This window comes from Pseudophryne corroboree, chromosome 2 (genome assembly GCF_028390025.1).
Source record: "Pseudophryne corroboree isolate aPseCor3 chromosome 2, aPseCor3.hap2, whole genome shotgun sequence".
Classification (NCBI taxonomy): Eukaryota; Metazoa; Chordata; class Amphibia; order Anura; family Myobatrachidae; genus Pseudophryne; species Pseudophryne corroboree.
Window position 1 is genome coordinate 1,054,874,997 of NC_086445.1, and position 17,809 is coordinate 1,054,892,805.

The 17,809-nt window shown below is 48.2% G+C and overlaps 1 protein-coding gene across 2 annotated transcripts; it reads left to right on the plus strand.

Annotated features, from left to right (window-relative positions):
* The first annotated feature begins 277 nt into the window (after window positions 1–277).
* U2AF1 (U2 small nuclear RNA auxiliary factor 1) lies at window positions 278–16,835 on the plus strand. Of its 2 annotated transcripts, none has more exons than XM_063956908.1 (9): window positions 278–386; window positions 1,758–1,845; window positions 2,216–2,282; window positions 2,368–2,417; window positions 2,660–2,758; window positions 3,150–3,283; window positions 3,467–3,559; window positions 3,642–3,674; window positions 16,517–16,835. In XM_063956908.1, exons 1-9 carry the CDS (start codon window positions 343–345, stop codon window positions 16,668–16,670), a joined length of 762 nt encoding a protein of 253 aa, XP_063812978.1. In that variant the 5' UTR covers window positions 278–342; the 3' UTR covers window positions 16,671–16,835. The 2 variants fall into 2 exon arrangements, with proteins under 2 accessions (XP_063812978.1, XP_063812979.1); XM_063956909.1 differs by having other exon boundaries at window positions 368–386; window positions 1,783–1,845.
* The last annotated feature ends 974 nt before the right edge of the window (window positions 16,836–17,809 follow it).

Below are 17,809 nucleotides of genomic sequence, written 5' to 3' on the forward strand. Positions count from 1 at the left end.
TTACATAGGGATCAGCCCGTAGTCCCCACTGCCGGTAAGTAGCCCTGTGCCGGGCACTGCTGAGAGTACACACCTCCCGCCCCCGGTACCCAGGCCCCGGCATGGTGGAGATACAGCCCCCGGTACCCAGGCCCCGGATGGTGGAGATACAGCCGCCGGTGCCCGGCCTCTTTGTGCTGAGGGGAGATTGCGGCCTGCAGCCACGCGCGAAGCCTGAGCTGGAGTTGCCGCCCACACGTCTGTTACTATGGTGAGCCGGCTCCGCCCACCGGAGTCGCCGGGAGATGACGCAGGGGGTCGCGGGGAGGTGACGTGCGCGGTGCGCGGGGACCGGAGGGGAAGATGGCGGAGTATCTGGCGTCCATCTTCGGTACCGAGAAGGACAAGTGAGGAATACGGCGGCGGCCCCGGGGGACCGGGAGGCTGGGGAGATGGGGGACCGTAGACACACCCGGGGAACGGAGGCCGGAGAGGGGTGCACGGGTGGCTGAGGTGCAGCGGGACCTTTGGAGGCACCCGGGGCATGAGAGTCCATAGGGATGGAGGCTGGGAGGAGACCCTCTATGGGGACACTAGAGGGATGGAGGCTGGGAGGAGACCCTCTATGGGGACACTAGGGGGATGGAGGCTGGGAGGAGACCCTCTATGGGGACACCTGGAGGCTGGGAGGGGACACTCTATGGGGACACTAGGGGGATGGAGGCTGGGAGGAGACCCTCTAGGGGGATGGAGGCTGGGAGGAGACCCTCTATGGGGACACTAAGGGGATGGAGGCTGGGAGGGGGCACTTTATGCGGACACCTGGAGGTTTGGAGGAGACCCTCTATGGGGGCACCTGGGGGATGGATGCAGGGAACAAAGTATCTATTGGGACAGCTGATGGATGGAGGCTGGGAACAAAGTATCTATGGGGACACCTGGAGGCTGGGAGGAGACCCTCTTTGGGGGCACCTGCGGGATGGAGGCTGAGAACAAAGCATCTATGGGGAGGCTGGGAGGATACCCTCTTTGGGGCACCTGGGGGATGGAGGCTGGGAACAAAGCATCTACAGGGATTCCTGGAGGATGGAGGCTGAGAAGAAAGCATCTGCGGGGACACCTGGGGAATAGAGGCTGGGAGGAGACCCACTGTGGGGATGCCAGGGGGATGGAGGCTGAGAAGAAAGCATCTACAGGGACACCAGGGGGATGGAGGCTGGGAGGAGACCCTCTGTGGGGAGCCCAGAGGGATGGAGACTGGGAAGAAAGCATCTAGAGGGACACCTAGGGGATAGAGGCTGGGAGGAGACCCACTATGGGGATGCCAGGGTGATGGAGGGCCCCTCTATGGGGACACCCGGTGGGATGGAGACTAGGAAGAATCATCTACAGGGATAACTGGGAGATGGAGGCTAACATTTCTAAATGGTGCTACCTTTCAAGTGAAAGGGTTTTTCCTTTTAGATCTTACTGTGTAATGTCTTGCTGCACCCTGGATAACATGTGCAGAGTCTTTCATGGCTGACAGGTGTCATTTGTACCTGCGGCATGGTGGCTATATGTTGGTTGCATTTGTTGTGTTCCTGTTATTATACAGTAATGATTGGCATTTGGTGCCCTGGGAATTGCTGTGGTCAGGCAGGAGATAGCTGGTTGGTGGTGCCAGTGTTGGCAGGTGCTTGTGGTCTGTCCTAGGCTGTTACTGTACCTCGGTGGTGAGGTTGGCCCCTAGTATAGTTGGTCTTTGTGTTTGTAACAGGGACTCGTTCTCTCCTCAGGGTTAACTGCTCATTTTACTTTAAGATCGGGGCGTGTCGCCATGGAGACCGATGCTCACGACTTCACAACAAGCCCACCTTCAGCCAGGTATGTGTCCCTCACACATTTCATTGTCTCCTTGTACAAGTCTAATCTGTGGTCTCATCAGCTTCCATGGGAGGCCCTTCCGTGACGCGCTGCTGACCGGCACACGTCTTCTGTTCTGCAATCGGGTGGGGAGAAGATTGTGACACAGAATAGCTTGCGAGCAGGGCCTTCCCACCTGTCTGTCTGCTTTTACCCAGCTTTGTTTTATCACTGTTGTTTCTAATTGTTAAACGCAACGGAATTTGCTGCGCTATATAAGAAACGTAATAAATAAAGGTGCCCATTTATTGTAGAAAGAAACGGTTCATACATGTGAGTCGCTTTGTGATTAAGGCCACAATGGGCAATATAATAATATCCTGTATTTCAGACGATTGCTCTGCTCAACATTTACCGGAATCCGCAGAACTCTTCGCAATCGGCAGATGGACTGCGCTGTGAGTATCAGCCCCTGCCTGTGCCGCTCTCACCCCGCCTGTTGCTCTGTGTCTGTAAGTCTAATGGTTCTCACGTGTTCCCCAGGTGCTGTGAGCGATGTGGAGATGCAGGAACATTACGATGAGTTCTTTGAGGTAAGAGCATTGTGGCCGTGGGGTTATTACACTCTTATTAGAGCAGCGCGGCCATATGTACTCTTCTAGCGTATTCCCCGGACTAGCAAATGTAGCTGAGATAGGGATGCTGGGTTCCTCTGTGGCTCTCCGGGCCTACGTGGGATTATTGCGGGGCTAAAGGAAGACGTCCAGCTTTGGAAGTTAGCTGGCCAGACTTTTACTTCTGCGATGTGTCCGACGTTTTCTGTTTGTTCTTGTAGGAAGTCTTCACAGAGATGGAAGAGAAGTACGGGGAGGTGGAGGAGATGAATGTGTGTGATAATTTGGGAGACCACCTAGTGGGGAATGTCTATGTCAAGGTGAGTGAAGGTAACACACCACGTACACCTCCACACTATAGAAGACAGTGGTCAGCCTGGTGGGAGGCGATACCTGGTCTCCGCAGGTTCCTGTATGTAAGAACTTCATCCTTGTGTAATATCTGATGTGTGGAGCAAGAAGAACCTGATTTCCTCATAAGGAAAGTTGATCTTTTTTGTGTTCAGTTTCTGCTCAGAATGGGCTCTTAGATCCGAATGACCAGGAAAGACGTGATCTCTTCCTATGACCGCTTGAGACCTTGCCTTTATTGGGATATGATTGGAGTAACCTAGAGCCCCACAGGTGGTCATTAGCAGGCTTGTGGTCCAGGGTATCTCATGTCTGTCTCAGGGACTTGTAGGTGTGATGGTTTCTGTTGTCTCTTCTTAGTTCCGCCGGGAGGAAGATGCGGAGAAGGCTGTGAAGGATCTAAATAATCGCTGGTTTAATGGTCAGCCTATTCATGCAGAACTCTCTCCGGTTACTGATTTTCGGGAGGCCTGCTGTCGCCAATATGAGATGGGGTGAGTGCGTGTCCTGGTGGAGGGCACGTTGCAGACACAGAATATTGCTCCTTCCTGCGCTCAGTAATTTCAGCATTTGTGTGTTACTCTATTTGCTGGAACTTGGCTATAAATCTGCATCAGCAACTAATAGAAGTGTTCCGCTGCTGTTTATGTGCTGATGGGTGTCCTCTAATGTCACAGGGAATGCACACGTGGTGGCTTCTGTAACTTTATGCACCTGAAACCCATTTCCCGGGAGCTGCGGCGAGAACTGTACGGCCGGCGCAGGAAGAAGTGAGTCCGCAGCTGGTCCTGTTCCGTGTATTTCTGCTCTTACCTCTCCCATAATAACTGTGTCTCTCTGTTTTCTCCTTAGGGACAGACCGCAGGGCAGAGTAGAAATAAACAAGTTAGTTCCAACATTTTCTCCTATTTTGGGGTTCCCCAGGGTAACACGAAGTCATTGCCCCCATGTATTGTATACACATTTCATGCTGGTTCCTCTGTCTGGATCATTTCCCCCTCATTCCCTCTCATCTGGGAACGTCCATGTACGGTGTGAGGGCTGGTCTTGTTGCTGAGTCTCGCACTACATTGCCCAGCCTGACAGCGGATATGATTTGCTTGTTTCCATGTCGTCCTGTAAAGTGTGTGATATCAGATAACTTGTATCAATCCTGCATAGAAAACCATTAGTAGAGACTAGGTCGGGGGATTCAAAATGCGGCCCTCCAGCTGCTGTGGAACTACACACCCCAGCATGCCCTGCCACAGTTTTGCTATTAGGGCATGCTGGGGTGTAGTAGTTACTGTAGCAGCCGCTAACGTTTCCAGAATAATCCTTACATGACCTCCCAAAGGGCTGCGAGTTCTGTACTTGATGCAGCTGGGATTTAATTACAAGTTGTTCAGATGTTTCATTTCTGGCAATCTGTCTGATAATACGTGGTAATCACAATCAGCCATTTGCTCCCAAACACTGGAAAACAGACTGATCGTTCAGATAGGTGAGATACAATTTAACCTAGGTTGGGATGCCTGCGGACACCGGGATCCTGACAATGAGAGTTGGGATGACCGTGTCGCCCTAGCCGCCACCAACGTCTAGGGTGACGGCTAGGGCTGAGTCTCGGGGGGCTGGCGGCTAGGGATAAACCTCTCAAACCCCCTAACAATCACCCCGATACTTAACTTTGAGATGTCGGTGTTACGGTGTTGGAATTCCGGTTCAGACAGGTTCAATAAATTGGAGTAACGATTAGTGTGTAAAAGCTAGGAGCAGCAGGTTTCTAAACACATTAAAGGATCAGTATTTGTCTCAATTAGTCGAGGACCCAACTAGAGGTAATAATATCCTTGACATAGTTATTACCAATAATGTGGACATTATATCAAACACTAAAGTTGGGGAGACCCTGGGAAACAGTGATCACTATATGATCACATTCGACATCAGTTTCAGGAAACATAGCTATAAGGGAGCGACCAAAACATTAAACTTTAGAAAAGCTAACTCCAATATGCTGAGACAGACACTAAGCGACATTGACTGGGGAGCTTTGTTTCAGGGTAAAGACACATCGGCAATGTGGGATGCTTTAAAAGGGTTGCTTGATAGCAGTATTCACAAATTAATTCCCATGGGCAATAAACCCAGGAGTAGTAAACACAGACCAATGTGGCTTAATAAGGAGGTCAAAAAAGAAATGGCTATTAAGAGGCGTGCTTTCAAAGCATTTAAATCAATTGGAGGGGACGAGGCATTCCAGTATTATAAGGAATGCAATAAAAGAGCAAAAAGGTAATTAGAGCAGCTAAAATTGTAAACGAAAAGCAAATCGCTATAGAGTAAAGCCAATCCTAAAAAGTTTTATAAATACATAAACAGTAAAAGGTTAAAAAAGGAGAATGTAGGTCCATTAAAAGATGGACTGGGAGCCTTGATAAACAATGACAAAATAAAAGCGGATATACTGAACAATTTCTTTCATCAGTATTCACCAGGGAGGATCAGACGGTGATAGTAGTGCATAACGACAGACGATAATGATGCGTGGCTATATACTTGTTTACGTGAGTAATTAGTCCTGGAGAGACTAAGCAACATAAAGATTAATAAATCACCGAGCCCATATGGCTTTCACCCGAGGGTTATTATGGAGCTTAGGGCTCAGCTAGCAAAACCCCTATACTTGATTTTTCTATAGTTCAGTTAGATCAGGTATGTTACTGAGGGATTGGCGTACGGCTGAGGTAGTGCCTTTATTTAAAAAGGGATCCAAAAATCATCCTGGGAACTATAGACCAGTTAGTATAACCTCTATAGTGGGTAAAATATTGGAAGGAATTTTGAGGAATAGCATAGAGGATTATCTGCAGAATTTTACGTTTATTAGCAATAGTCAGCATGGGTTTGTGAGGGACAGATCGTGTCAAACCAACTTAATTAGCTTCTACGATGAAGTGTGCGATAATCTCGACCAGGGAAAAGCAGTGGATGTGGTGTATTTAGATTTTGCAAAAGCCTTCGATACAGTGCCTTACAGGAGACTGATCATCAAATTAAGGGAACGTGGCCTAGGATATACTATTTGTACATGGATAGGTAATTGGCTGGATAACAGGGTACAACGAGTTGTGGTCAATGGGATGTTCTCCAGCTGGGCACCAGTAGTCAGTGGAATACCACAAGGGTCCGTACTTGGGGGGTAATTCCAAGTTGATCGCAGCAGGAATTTTGTTAGCAATTGGACAAAACCATGTGCACTGCAGGGGAGACAAATGTAACATGTGCAGAGAGAGTTAGATTTGGGTGGGGTGTGTTTAATCTGCTATCTAATTTGCAGTGTAAAAATAAAGCAGCCAGTATTTACCCTGCACAGAAACAGAATAACCCACCCAAATCTAACTCTCTCTGCACATGTTATATCTGCCTCCCCTGCAGTGCACATGGTTTTGCCCAACTGCTAAAAAAAAATTCCTTCTGCGATCAACTTGGAATTACCCCCTTGGCCCGCTACTGTTCACTATATTTATTAATGATCTAGGAATAGGCCTGGGAAGCACAGTGTCAATCTCTGCAGATGATACTAAACTGTGTAAGGTAATTAATTCAGAAGGAGATGTGGAGTCTCTACAGAATGACTTAAACTTGAAACTGGGGCGTCTAAATGGAGAATGAGGTTCAATATTGAAAAATGCAAAGTTATGCATTTTCGGATAATAAACACACTTGCATCCTACACTCTAGATTGGAAAAATATAGGGGTAACTGGTGGAAAAAGATTTGGGGGTGCTCATAGATAATAGGTTTAATAACAGTACACAGTGTCAAATTGCAACAAAGAAGACAAGTAAGGTGCTAGCGTGCATAAAGCGGGGCATTGAGACAAGGGACGAGGATGTAATTCTGCCGCTGTATAAATCTTTGGTACGTCCGCACCTGGAATATTGTGCTCCGTTCTGGGCACCGTATTATAAAAAAGATATCGAGGAACTAGAAAGAGTTCATAGGCGAGCTACTACACTGATTAAAGGGTTAGAGACACTGGTGTATGAGGAAAGGATTACTAGGTTACATATGTATACACTAGAAAAGAGGAGACTAAGAGGAGACATTATTAATATCTTCAAATATGTAAAGGGACATTACAAGGAGCTAGCAGGGGATTTGTTAATAAAACTGTATAGGACACGTCGGCACTCGCTGAGGCTAGAGGAGAGAACATTCCGTACACAACGTAGGAAAGGGTTCTTCACGGTAAGGGCAATAAGGATTTGGAACTCTCTTCCGGAGAAGATAATAATGGCGGACTCTTTAAATGCATTTAAAAACGGATTGGACAGTTTTCTAGCTGAAAAAGGCATCCTAGGCTATAGCATTTAATATATTGACATGTATATGGGAGTGATACGAAATACAGTTGTCAATAGGTATGAAACCATTATTTCTCTTACGTCCTAGAGGATGCTGGGGACTCTGTAAGGACCATGGGGTATAGACGGGATCTGCAGGAGACATGGACACACTAAAAGACTATGCCCCTCCTCCAGACCTCAGTTAGATTTTGTGCCCAGGAGAGACTGGACACACTAGGGCAGACCTGGGCAAATTACGGCCCGCGGGCCACATGCGGCCCTTCGGCAATCCCTGTCCGGCCCCTCTCCACCCACAGGCTTCCTGCACCATGGATGCTCGGGTCCTGCAGGACGTGCTGTGAATCACAGTCCTGTGTGTGCCTCAGCCAATACTGAAATGCTATTGGCTGAGGAGCACACAGGACGAGTGACTCGCAGCGCATCCTGCAGCACACAATCGTTCCCCATTGCCCGCCTCCCCTGTCAGTCACCGCCAGCATGTTCCCAAGCCGCCTCCTGATACGTCCGTCGTCCTTCCTTGCCTGACAGCGCGCCGCTCAGTCAGCACCACAAGTACTGCTTGTGGAACTACAAGTCCCAGGTTCAATTGTCTCTTAATTTTCTTCTATAAATACCCAGCGCTGGATCTGGTGCACTTAAGACCTTAATTAGGTTGGCGTCTTCCCCTTATTCCCGTATCCACCGTCAGGTAATGTGTGCAACTCAATTAAAAAGCAGGGGTGTGCACCACAGTGCATAAAACCACACATTTATTAGGACAACCACATACAATTAAGTATAGAATCACGTACTAACAGTGGCGGTATAAACCACCGCAAGTAACATCAGCATCATTGGTTCGGCCCTCCAACACAGTTCCGATTTTTCATGTGGCCCCCTATAGAAATGAATTGCCCACCCCTGCACTAGGGGAGCTCTACTGAGTTTCTCTGGAAGAGACAGAAGCCGGGGGGGGGGGGGGGGTATGCAGAAGGCGGAAGACTTCAGTAACGGAGGTACAACGCTCCATGCTCCCACACACACACCAACGGCACTCACAGGGCCCAGGGCGCTGGGGGGGGAGCACCCTGGGCAGCAAGTTACTGAGGTTGTTAACTGGCAAAAACAGCATATTAGGTGCCTGGGCACTATGTTTGAATCCCCCGCCAGTATAATAATTTAAATTTCAGCGGGACTACAGCGCACCGGGAAGGGGCGTGGCTTAGCCGCACAGCTCACCAGCGACATTTTATCTCTTCACAGTGCATGCAGAGACGCTGGCCCGGACCTCCACTCTCCTTTCAAGTACTGGGAACGAAACGGGGGGGGGGGGGGGGGCACAGTCATTTGGTGCTATATATATCTATAGAGATAGAGATATAGATATATATATGTATATATAGAAAACAGCGCAGTTTGTCATATATTATTGGTTTTAGTAGTATATGGGTGCTGGGGTGTGAGCTGGCATACTCCCTCTGTGTTCTCTATGCAGGCTTCCCTGTGGGTCTGTCCCCTTTGGCCAGGGTGTGTGTGTGTGTGTGTGACGGTACCGTGTGTCGACATGTCTGAGGCGGTTACTGGGGGCGCAGAGAAAGATTTGGGAGTGGTTCTGTCGGCACAGCCGACTGCTGATTGGGTGAATATGTTGAGTACATTGAATGCAAATGTGGCATTATTATCTAAGAGGCCGGATAAATCTGATTCTCAGACACAAACGTGGAGAAAATCCATGGAGGACGCTTTGTCTCAGGTACAGGCCCCCTCAGGGTCACAGAAACGTTCCTTTACCCAGATGGCAGATACAGATACCGACACAGACTCTGATTCCAGTGTCGACTTCAATGAGGCCAGTTTACATCCGAAGGTGGTAAAGAGTATTCAGTACATGATTGTGGCTATTAAAGATGTTTTACATATATCTGAGGAACCTCCTGTTACAGATACGAGGGTTTGTTTATTTAAAGGGAAAAAGCCTGAGGTGAAGTTTCCCCCCCCCCCCCCTCTCTCTTCTCATGAACTGAACGCTCTTTGTGAGAAGACTTGGGAGTCGCCTGACAAAAGGGGGCAGATTCCCAAGAGAATTTTGATGGCATATCCTTTCCCCTCTGACGACAGGGAGAAATGGGAGTCGTCTCCCAATGTGGACAAGGCTCTGTCCCGACTGTCCAAAAAAGTGGCGCTTCCGTCTCCTGACACGGCTGCCCTCAAGGATCCTGCGGATCGCAAGCAGGAAACGACATTAAAGGCCATTTATGTCACTACGGGTGCACTCCTCAGACCGGCCGTGGCGTCGGCATGGGTGAGTAGTGCTATTGCTAAGTGGGCTGATAATTTGGCTTCTGATATGGATACCCTGGATAAGGATTACATTCTTTTGACTCTTGGTTATATCAGGGACGCTGCAGCTTACCTAAAGGATGCGGCGAGGGATATTGGCCTCTTGGGATCAAGGGCCAATGCCATGGCAGTCTCGGCCAGGAGGGCGCTGTGGATTCATCAATGGAATGCTGATGCCGACTCCAAGAAAGCTATGGAAGCTCTCCCTTCTAAAGGTAGTGTCTTCTTGGTGACGGCCTTGCTGACCTGGTGTCTACAGCTACTGCGGGTAAGTCATCTTTTCTTCCTTATATTCCCGCACAACAGAAAAAGGCACCCCATTATCAGATGCAGTCCTTTCGGCCTAATAAATACAAGAAAGGAAGGGGCTCGTCCTTCCTCGCTTCAAAAGGTAGAGGAAGGGGAAAAAGGTCGCCTGCTATGTCTGGCGCCCAGGACCAAAAGTCCTCCCCCGCCTCCGCCATGTCCACCGCATGACGCTGGGGCTCCCCTATGGGAGTCCGTGCCGGTGGGGGCCCGTCTCCGAATCTTCAGTCAGGTCTGGTTTCAATCGGTCCTAGATCCTTGGGTCTTAGACATAGTGTCTCAGGGGTACAAGCTGGAGTTTCAGGAGATGCCCCCCCCCCCCCTGCCGATTTTTCAAATCAGCCTTGCCAGTTTCTATTCCGGAAAGGGAAGTAGTAAATGCTGCGATACAAAAGCTGTGTCAACAGAGGGTCATTGTCCCGGTTCCCCCATCCCAACAGGGGAAAGGGTTCTATTCGAGCCTCTTTGTCGTGCCAAAGCCGGACGGCTCGGTCAGAGCAATCCTGAACCTAAAATCCCTCAATCCGTACTTGAAAACTTTCAAGTTCAAGATGGAATCTCTCCGAGTTGTTTTCTCCAGCCTAGAAGGGGGGAATTTTATGGCGTCAGTCGACATAAAAGATGCCTACTTACACGTCCCGATATATCCTCCTCATCAGGCCTTCCTGAGATTTGCGGTGCAGGATTGTCATTACCAATTTCAGACGTTGCCGTTTGGGCTTTCCACGGCCCCGAGGGTCTTCACCAAGGTGATGGTGGAAATGATGGTACTCCTGCGCAAGCAAGGTGTCACAATTATCCCGTACTTGGACGATCTTCTGATAAAGGCGAGATCAAAAGAGCAGTTGCTAAGAAATGTGGAACTTTCCCTGACAGTTCTGCAACATCATGGTTGGATTCTAAATTTGCCAAAGTCTTAGGGTGCATACACGCGGTGAGATTCGGACTTATCCGATTCTCACCGTGCGACAGGGGGCCGGGTCGGCACTTAGCCAGTATCGCAAGCACATAATGAGTGTGCTTGCGATGCTGGCTATGTGCGATGTCAATCCTGACTATCTCTTCTATAGAGATAGCCAGGATTGACTTGCCTGCACAGCCTATTTTTTCTGCCGATGCCGACCGCGCGGGGCCGCGCATCGGATCGGGATCGCAAGGTGACTGTCACCTTGCGATCTGCACTATCTTTTCTTCCGATTCTGACTATATAGTCAGAATCGGAAGAAAATATCTTACCGTGTGTACACACCTTAAGTTGATCCCGACAACTCGGCTGCCTTTCTTGGGAATGATCCTAGACACGGAACTACAGAGAGTGTTTCTTCCGGCGGAAAAAGCTCTGGAAAATCCAGACCATGGTCAAGGAGATTCTGAAACCAGCAAGAGTGTCGATTCATCAATGCACTCGAGTGCTAGGGAAGATGGTTGCGGCTTACGAAGCCATTCCGTTTGGCAGGTTTCATGCCCGCGTGTTTCAGTGGGACCTGCTGAACAAATGGTCCGGGTCTCACCTGCACATGCACCGGAAAATAAGTCTATCTTCCAGGACCAGAATTTCTCTCCTGTGGTGGCTGCAAAGTTCTCACCTTCTAGAGGGACGCAGGTTCGGAATCCAGGATTGGGTCCTGCTGACCACAGATGCAAGTCTCCGAGGCTGGGGTGCAGTCACACAAGGAAGAAGTTTCCAGGGAAAATGGTCAAGCCAGGAATCTTGTCTCCACATAAATGTTCTGGAGTTAAGAGCCATTTACAACTGCCTTCTGCAAGCGAAAAACCTTCAAGGTCTTCCTTTCCTGATTCAGTCGGACAACATAATAGCGGTGGTGTACGTAAACCGCCAGGGCGGAACAATGAGCAGAGCGGCAATGGCGGTGGCCACGAGTTCTCCGCTGGGCGGAAAAGCACGTGACCGCTCTGTCAGCAGTCTTCCTTCCGGGCGTCGACAACTGGGAAGCAGACTTCCTCTGCAGACACGATCTCCATCCAGGAGAGTGTGCCCTTCATCAAGAGGTATTTGCAGAAGTGACAAGGCGTTGGGGAATTCCTCACATAGACATGATGGCGTCTCGCCTCAACAAGAAGCTTCCGAAGTATTGTTCCAGGTCAAGGGACCCCCAAGCGAGTGCAGTGGACGCCCTGGTGACTCCGTGGGTGTTTCAGTCGGTGTATGTGTTCCCTCCACTTCCTCTCATTCCAAAGGTGTTGAGGATCATAAGACAAACAAGGGTTCCGGCAGTGCTCGTCGTTCCAGATTGGCCACGGAGGGTCTGGTAACCGGATCTTCAGGAATTGCTCATAGAAGATCCTTGGCCACTTCCTCTCAGAGAGGACCTGTTACTGCAGGGGCCATGCGTATTTCAAGACTTACCGCGGCTGCGTTTGACGGCGTGGAGGTTGAACGCCAAATCCTAGCTCGTAAAGGTATATTCCCAGGGAAGTCATCCCCACTCTCCTTAAGGCTAGAAAGGAGGTCACGGCGAAGCATTATCGCTGTATTTGGAGAAAATGTGTGTCGTGGTGTGAAACCAAATCAGCTCCTGCGGAGGAGTTTCACTTGGGTCGTTTCCTCCATTTTTTGCAGGCAGGCGTGGATGCAGGCCTGAAATTGGGTTCCATCAAAGTGCAGATTTCGGCTTTATTTTCTTTCAAAAGGAATTAGCCGCCCTTCCTGAGGTTCAGACTTTCGTGAAGGGAGTGCTGCATATCCATCCCCCGTTTGTGCCACCTGTGGCATCTTGAAGTGGTGTTACAATTTCTTTTGTCTCACTGGTTTGAACCTTTACGAAAGGTTGAGTTAAAATTTCTCACTTGGTAAGTGGTCATGCTTTTGGCCTTGGCGTCCGCCAGACGGGTGTCAGAATTGGCGGCTTTGTCTCACAAGAGCCTATATTTGATTTTCCATGTGGATAGAGTGGAATTGAGGACTCGTCAACAATTTCTGCCGAAGGTGGTTTTTTCGTTTCACATAAACCAACCTATTGTGGTGCCTGTGGCTACGGATGCTGTGGCAGTGCCAAAATCTCTTGATGTCGTGAGAGCTTTGAAAATTTATGTCGCCAGAACGGCTCTTGTTAGGAAAACGGAGGCTCTGTTTGTCCTGTATGCTTTCAACAAGATTGGAAATCCTGCTTCCAAGCAGACTATTGCACGCTGGATTTGTAATACGATTCAGCAGGCTCATTCTACGGCTGGGTTGCCGTTGCCAAAGTCAGTAAAGGCCCATTCTACCAGGAAGGTGGGCTCATCTTGGGCGGCTGCCCGAGGAGTCTCGGCAATTCAGCTTTGCCAAGCAGCTACGTGGTCGGGTTCAAACACTTTTGCTAAGTTCTACAAGTTTGATACCCTGGCTGATGAGGACCTCATGTTTGCTCAATCGGTTCTGCAGAGTCGTCCGCACTCTCCCGCCCGGTCTGGAGCTTTGGTATAGACCCCATGGTCCTTTTGGAGTCCCCAGCATCCTCTAGGACGTAATAGAAAATAGGATTTTAATACCTACCGGTAAATCCTTTTCTCCTAGTCCGTAGAGGATGCTGGGCGCCCATCCCAGTGCGGACTGTTACTTGCAGTTGTATTGTTGGTTGTTGTTTCGGTTGCACGAAGGTTGTGTATCGGTTATGTTCAGCTCGTTGCTGTTTTTCGTCATACTGTTCTCTGGTATTCCTGCTAATCCAGTTGTACGGTGTGTTTGTGGTGTGAGGTGGTATGTATCTCACCCTTAGTTTAACAAAAATCCTTTCCTTGAAATGTCCGTCTCCCTGGGCACAGTTCCTATAACTGAGGTCTGGAGGAGGGGCATAGAGGGAGGAGCCAGTTCACACCCAGTCAAAGTCTTTTAGTGTGCTCGTGTCTCCTGCGGATCCAGTCTATACCCCATGGTCCTTACGGAGTCCCCAGTATCCTCTACGGACTACGAGAAAAAGATTTACCGGTAGGTATTAAAATCCTATTTTTGGCTGGTGCATTATAATATTCACGACTTAATACGGATACAGGTTGAACCCGATGGGCATTTTGTTTCTTTTCAACCTCACTAACTATGTAACTATGGGGGTCATTCCGACCAGCTACAATCACTGACACAGACATGCGGGGAAACGCCCAGCACAGGGCTAGTGCCGCCCCCTCCCGCCCAGTGACCACCTCTGCCAGTCAACCAGGCAGAGGCAATCGCTAGGCATCGTCGGCCGTCTGGCATGTGCCGGCGCATAGTTACATAGGGGGTCTTTCCGACCCGATCGCACGCTGCAGTTTTTCGCATGACCCCCTATGTAACTATAAGTTGGTTTAAAACCGTTTAATTTAACTATGTTTAATAGATACTGTGTGGCCATACACTGCGACATATCTCACAGGGGGGGTAATGGGGAAATGTCTCCTTCGCAGAGGAGTAACCCAGATATCGTGTGGCTATATACTGACATACAGTGTATTGCTATTTTGTTACATTACATCCTGTGATTTTAAAAAAAAAAAAAGTTATCTGAATTTTGTGATGGATCTGCACAAAATCATCTAAGTTGGTGAAGTGAAATGAGAAAAATGTGTATATAATTTTTTTTATAAATAAGAGTTTGAAAATTGGCATGTGCATATGTATTCACCCCCTTTGCTTATGAAGCACCTCAAAAGTTCTGGTGCAACCAATTTCCTTCAGAAGTCACATAAATAGTGAAATGTAGTCCACCTGTGTGCAATCTGTCACATAATCTGTCAGTGTAAACGCACCTTTTCTGAAAGGCCCCAGAGGCTGCAACACCACTAAGCAAGAGGCGTCACACCATGAAGACCAAGGAGCTCTCCAAACAAGTCAGGGACAAAGTTGTTGAGAAGTACAAGTCAGGGTTGGGCTATAAAAAAATATCCAAATCTTTGATGAATCCCCGGAGCACCATCAAATCCATCATCTTCAAATGGAAAGACCATGGTACCACAACAAACCTGGCAAGAGAGGGCCGCCCACCAAAACTCACAGACCGGGCAAGGAGGGCATTAATCAGAGAGGCAGCACAGAGACCAAAGGTAACCCTGAAGAAGGTGCAGAGTTCCACAGCAGAGACTGGTGTATCTACGCATGTGACCACAATAAGCCATACACTCCATAGAGCTGGGCTTTATGGAAGAGTGGCCAGAAAAAAGCCATTACTTAGTGTTACAAATAAGAAGACACGTTTTGAGTTTGCCAAACGGCATGTGGACGACTCCCCAAATGTATGTAGGAAGGTGCTCTGGTCAGATGAGTCTAAAATAGAAATTTTTGGCCACCAAGGAAAATGCTATATCTGGCGCAAACCGCACACATCCCATCACCCCAAGAACACCGTCCCCACAGTGAAACATGGTGGTGGCAGCATCATGCTGTGGAGATGTTTTTCAGCAGCAGGGACTGGGAAACTGTTTCGAGTCGAGGGAAAGATGGATGGTGCTAAATACAGGGATATTCTTCAGCAAAATCTGTTTCAGTCTGCCTGTGATTTGAGACTGGGACGGAGGTTCACCTTCCAGCAGGACAATGACCCGAAGCATACTGCTAAAGCAACACTCCAGTGGTTTAGGGGAAACCTTTAAATGTGTTGGAATGGCCTAGTCAAAGCCCAGATCTCAATCCAATTTAGAATCTGTGGTCGGACTTGAAGATCGCTGTCCACAAGCGGAAACCATCCAACGTGAAAGAGCTGGAGCAGTTTTGCCTTGAGGAATGGGCAAAAATCCCAGTGGCAAGATGTGGCAAGCTCAGAGACTTATCCAAAGCGACTTGCAGCTGTAATTGCCGCAAAAGGTGGCTCTACAAAGTACTGACTTTAGGGGGGTGAATAGTTATACACGCTGAAGATTTCTGTTATTTTGTCCTATTTGTTGTTGGCTTCACAATTAAAAAATAAATAAATCTTCAAAGTTGTATTCATGTTCTGTGAGTGAAATGATGCAAAACCTTCAACCAATCCATTGTAATTCCAGGTTGTGAGGCAACAAAATATGAAAAATGCAAAGGGGGGGTGAATACTTTAGCACTGCACTGTATCTCCCAGGGGAGGAACCCAGATATCTTGTGGCCATATACTGTGACATATCTCCCAGGGGAGGAACCCAGATATTGTGTGGCCATACACTGTGACATCTCTACACTCCTCCCCTGGGAAGGAGACGTTCCTCAGCTGTGATGGATTGGGAACACATACCTTGCCCTATGCCACCGGCTTGCACCTTTAAAAATATTGCAATAGACTTGCTAAACAATTTGGCATGTTTGACTGATCTACAGGGTGATTCAAAAGTCGCAGTACACCATTTTGTTTCAAAGACTGTGCAGAAAATGGGAAACTGAATACTCCAGTAAGGTATGGGTGAGGTGGGCTATCTTTTAGGGTTTGTACCGAACATGAGCACCATCTTGAAATCGGCCATCTTGAATCTAAGTCAGTTTTCCATTTTCTGCAGTTTTTAAAAGTAAAGGGTGTACTGCGACTTTTGAATCACCCTATATTTTTGGGCCAACCGGTCACATTCACAGTACACGGATGTCAGGCGGATTGCTCAGATAATTGTAGCATTAGGTAGCCTACGCTATGTAACTGAGCAGTGCAGGAGATTATTATAGCAACCACCGTTCCATATCAGTGTAACAGAGGGAAACGGATTGTTGTGCCCTATGCTAATGCTTTGGAATAGTTGTTGCTCTAGTATCACATCTCTCATGGCTGTGGCCGCAGTTGTCTTTCGCCGCTAACTCACATTTATGCCCTTTTGCAGACATCGTTCTCGCTCCAGATCTCGTGAACGCCGCTCTCGTTCCAGAGACCGTGGGCGAGGAGGAGGAGGAGGCGGCGTTGGTGGTGGAGGAGGTGGAGGCCGCGATAGAGATCGACGGAGGTCTAGGGACCGTGAGAGATCGGGTCGTTTCTGAGCTGCTGTTTTTATTCCGTGTTTGGGAAGGTTCCAGTTGGTCGGGGTGGGGGCTCTGCGCTCAGCAGCTGTGGGTTAGGGGATTTTTTTCATTGCATTTCATTTGTTTTTGTTTTTTTAAGCTGGGCTTCTGATTAAACATTTGTAGTGATCCAGTAATACTGAAGCGAGTCCTGAAGTGAGTTTCTTACATTGATGTAACGACACATCCATCTAGTCCACACACTGATGCCTGACTCGCAGCCGCGGCATACTCCTAGGAGGAGGGGGGGGGATATACCAGTCACTTCTTCTGTCCCTCTGGTCATCACAGGCCCGGCCACCTTGGATGAGGCCTGTTGGTGACATCGTAGCTGTGTAACCTAGGGGACAGTGAGGGTTATTTGTAGATGTGTCATTCTTTTCTAAAACACCAACGTAATCCTGTACAGTTGTGTAAAATAAGGGAATACATAGTGAACAGGCTGCTGAGACCTAAGTGCAATAGATGAGGGACCAACACTCGACACCTACAACCCAGGCTCTTATTGTCCGTGCACCGATGGGCTATGTAAGCGCTGGTTACCCCTTTCCTATTACCAGTGATTTTCCTGCTGGGTCATTCCACATCAGATCACCCAAAAAAATAATGAAATGTCCTTCACTCAACTAATATTTTTACAAAATTTTTTTAGTTAAGAATGTTACCACAACTATTTCTGCCAAATATCTTGACTGCCTGACAATTAGTTTATTAAATATTGATTTTTCAATGTATTAAATTATTTGCTAATTGCGGTTTCTTTATCAAGTTTGTTTGCGGTATCACCGGTGTTTATTAAGGAATCGCCACAAAATGTGGACTCCTAAGCTAACTCTTCCTCCCGAATCCAAACCAAATTACTTTATCTGCTTAACGTTCCCATTTACGGCAAAAAACCCCACATTTTTGGAAAATAATTAACACAAGGTTAAATCAACATTCGATATCCCATTGTTTTTCTTTACGTGCTTAAGAAAGGTTTACGTCACTACCACAAGAGAAATCCGCGCGGTACTCCGCTTCATAGTGGAGAGAAAAAATCATCAAGTTGACATTCAATTACTGTTCCGCATAAGGTATCCGGACTCCTGGTCGACATCAATTAGGTCGACACCAGA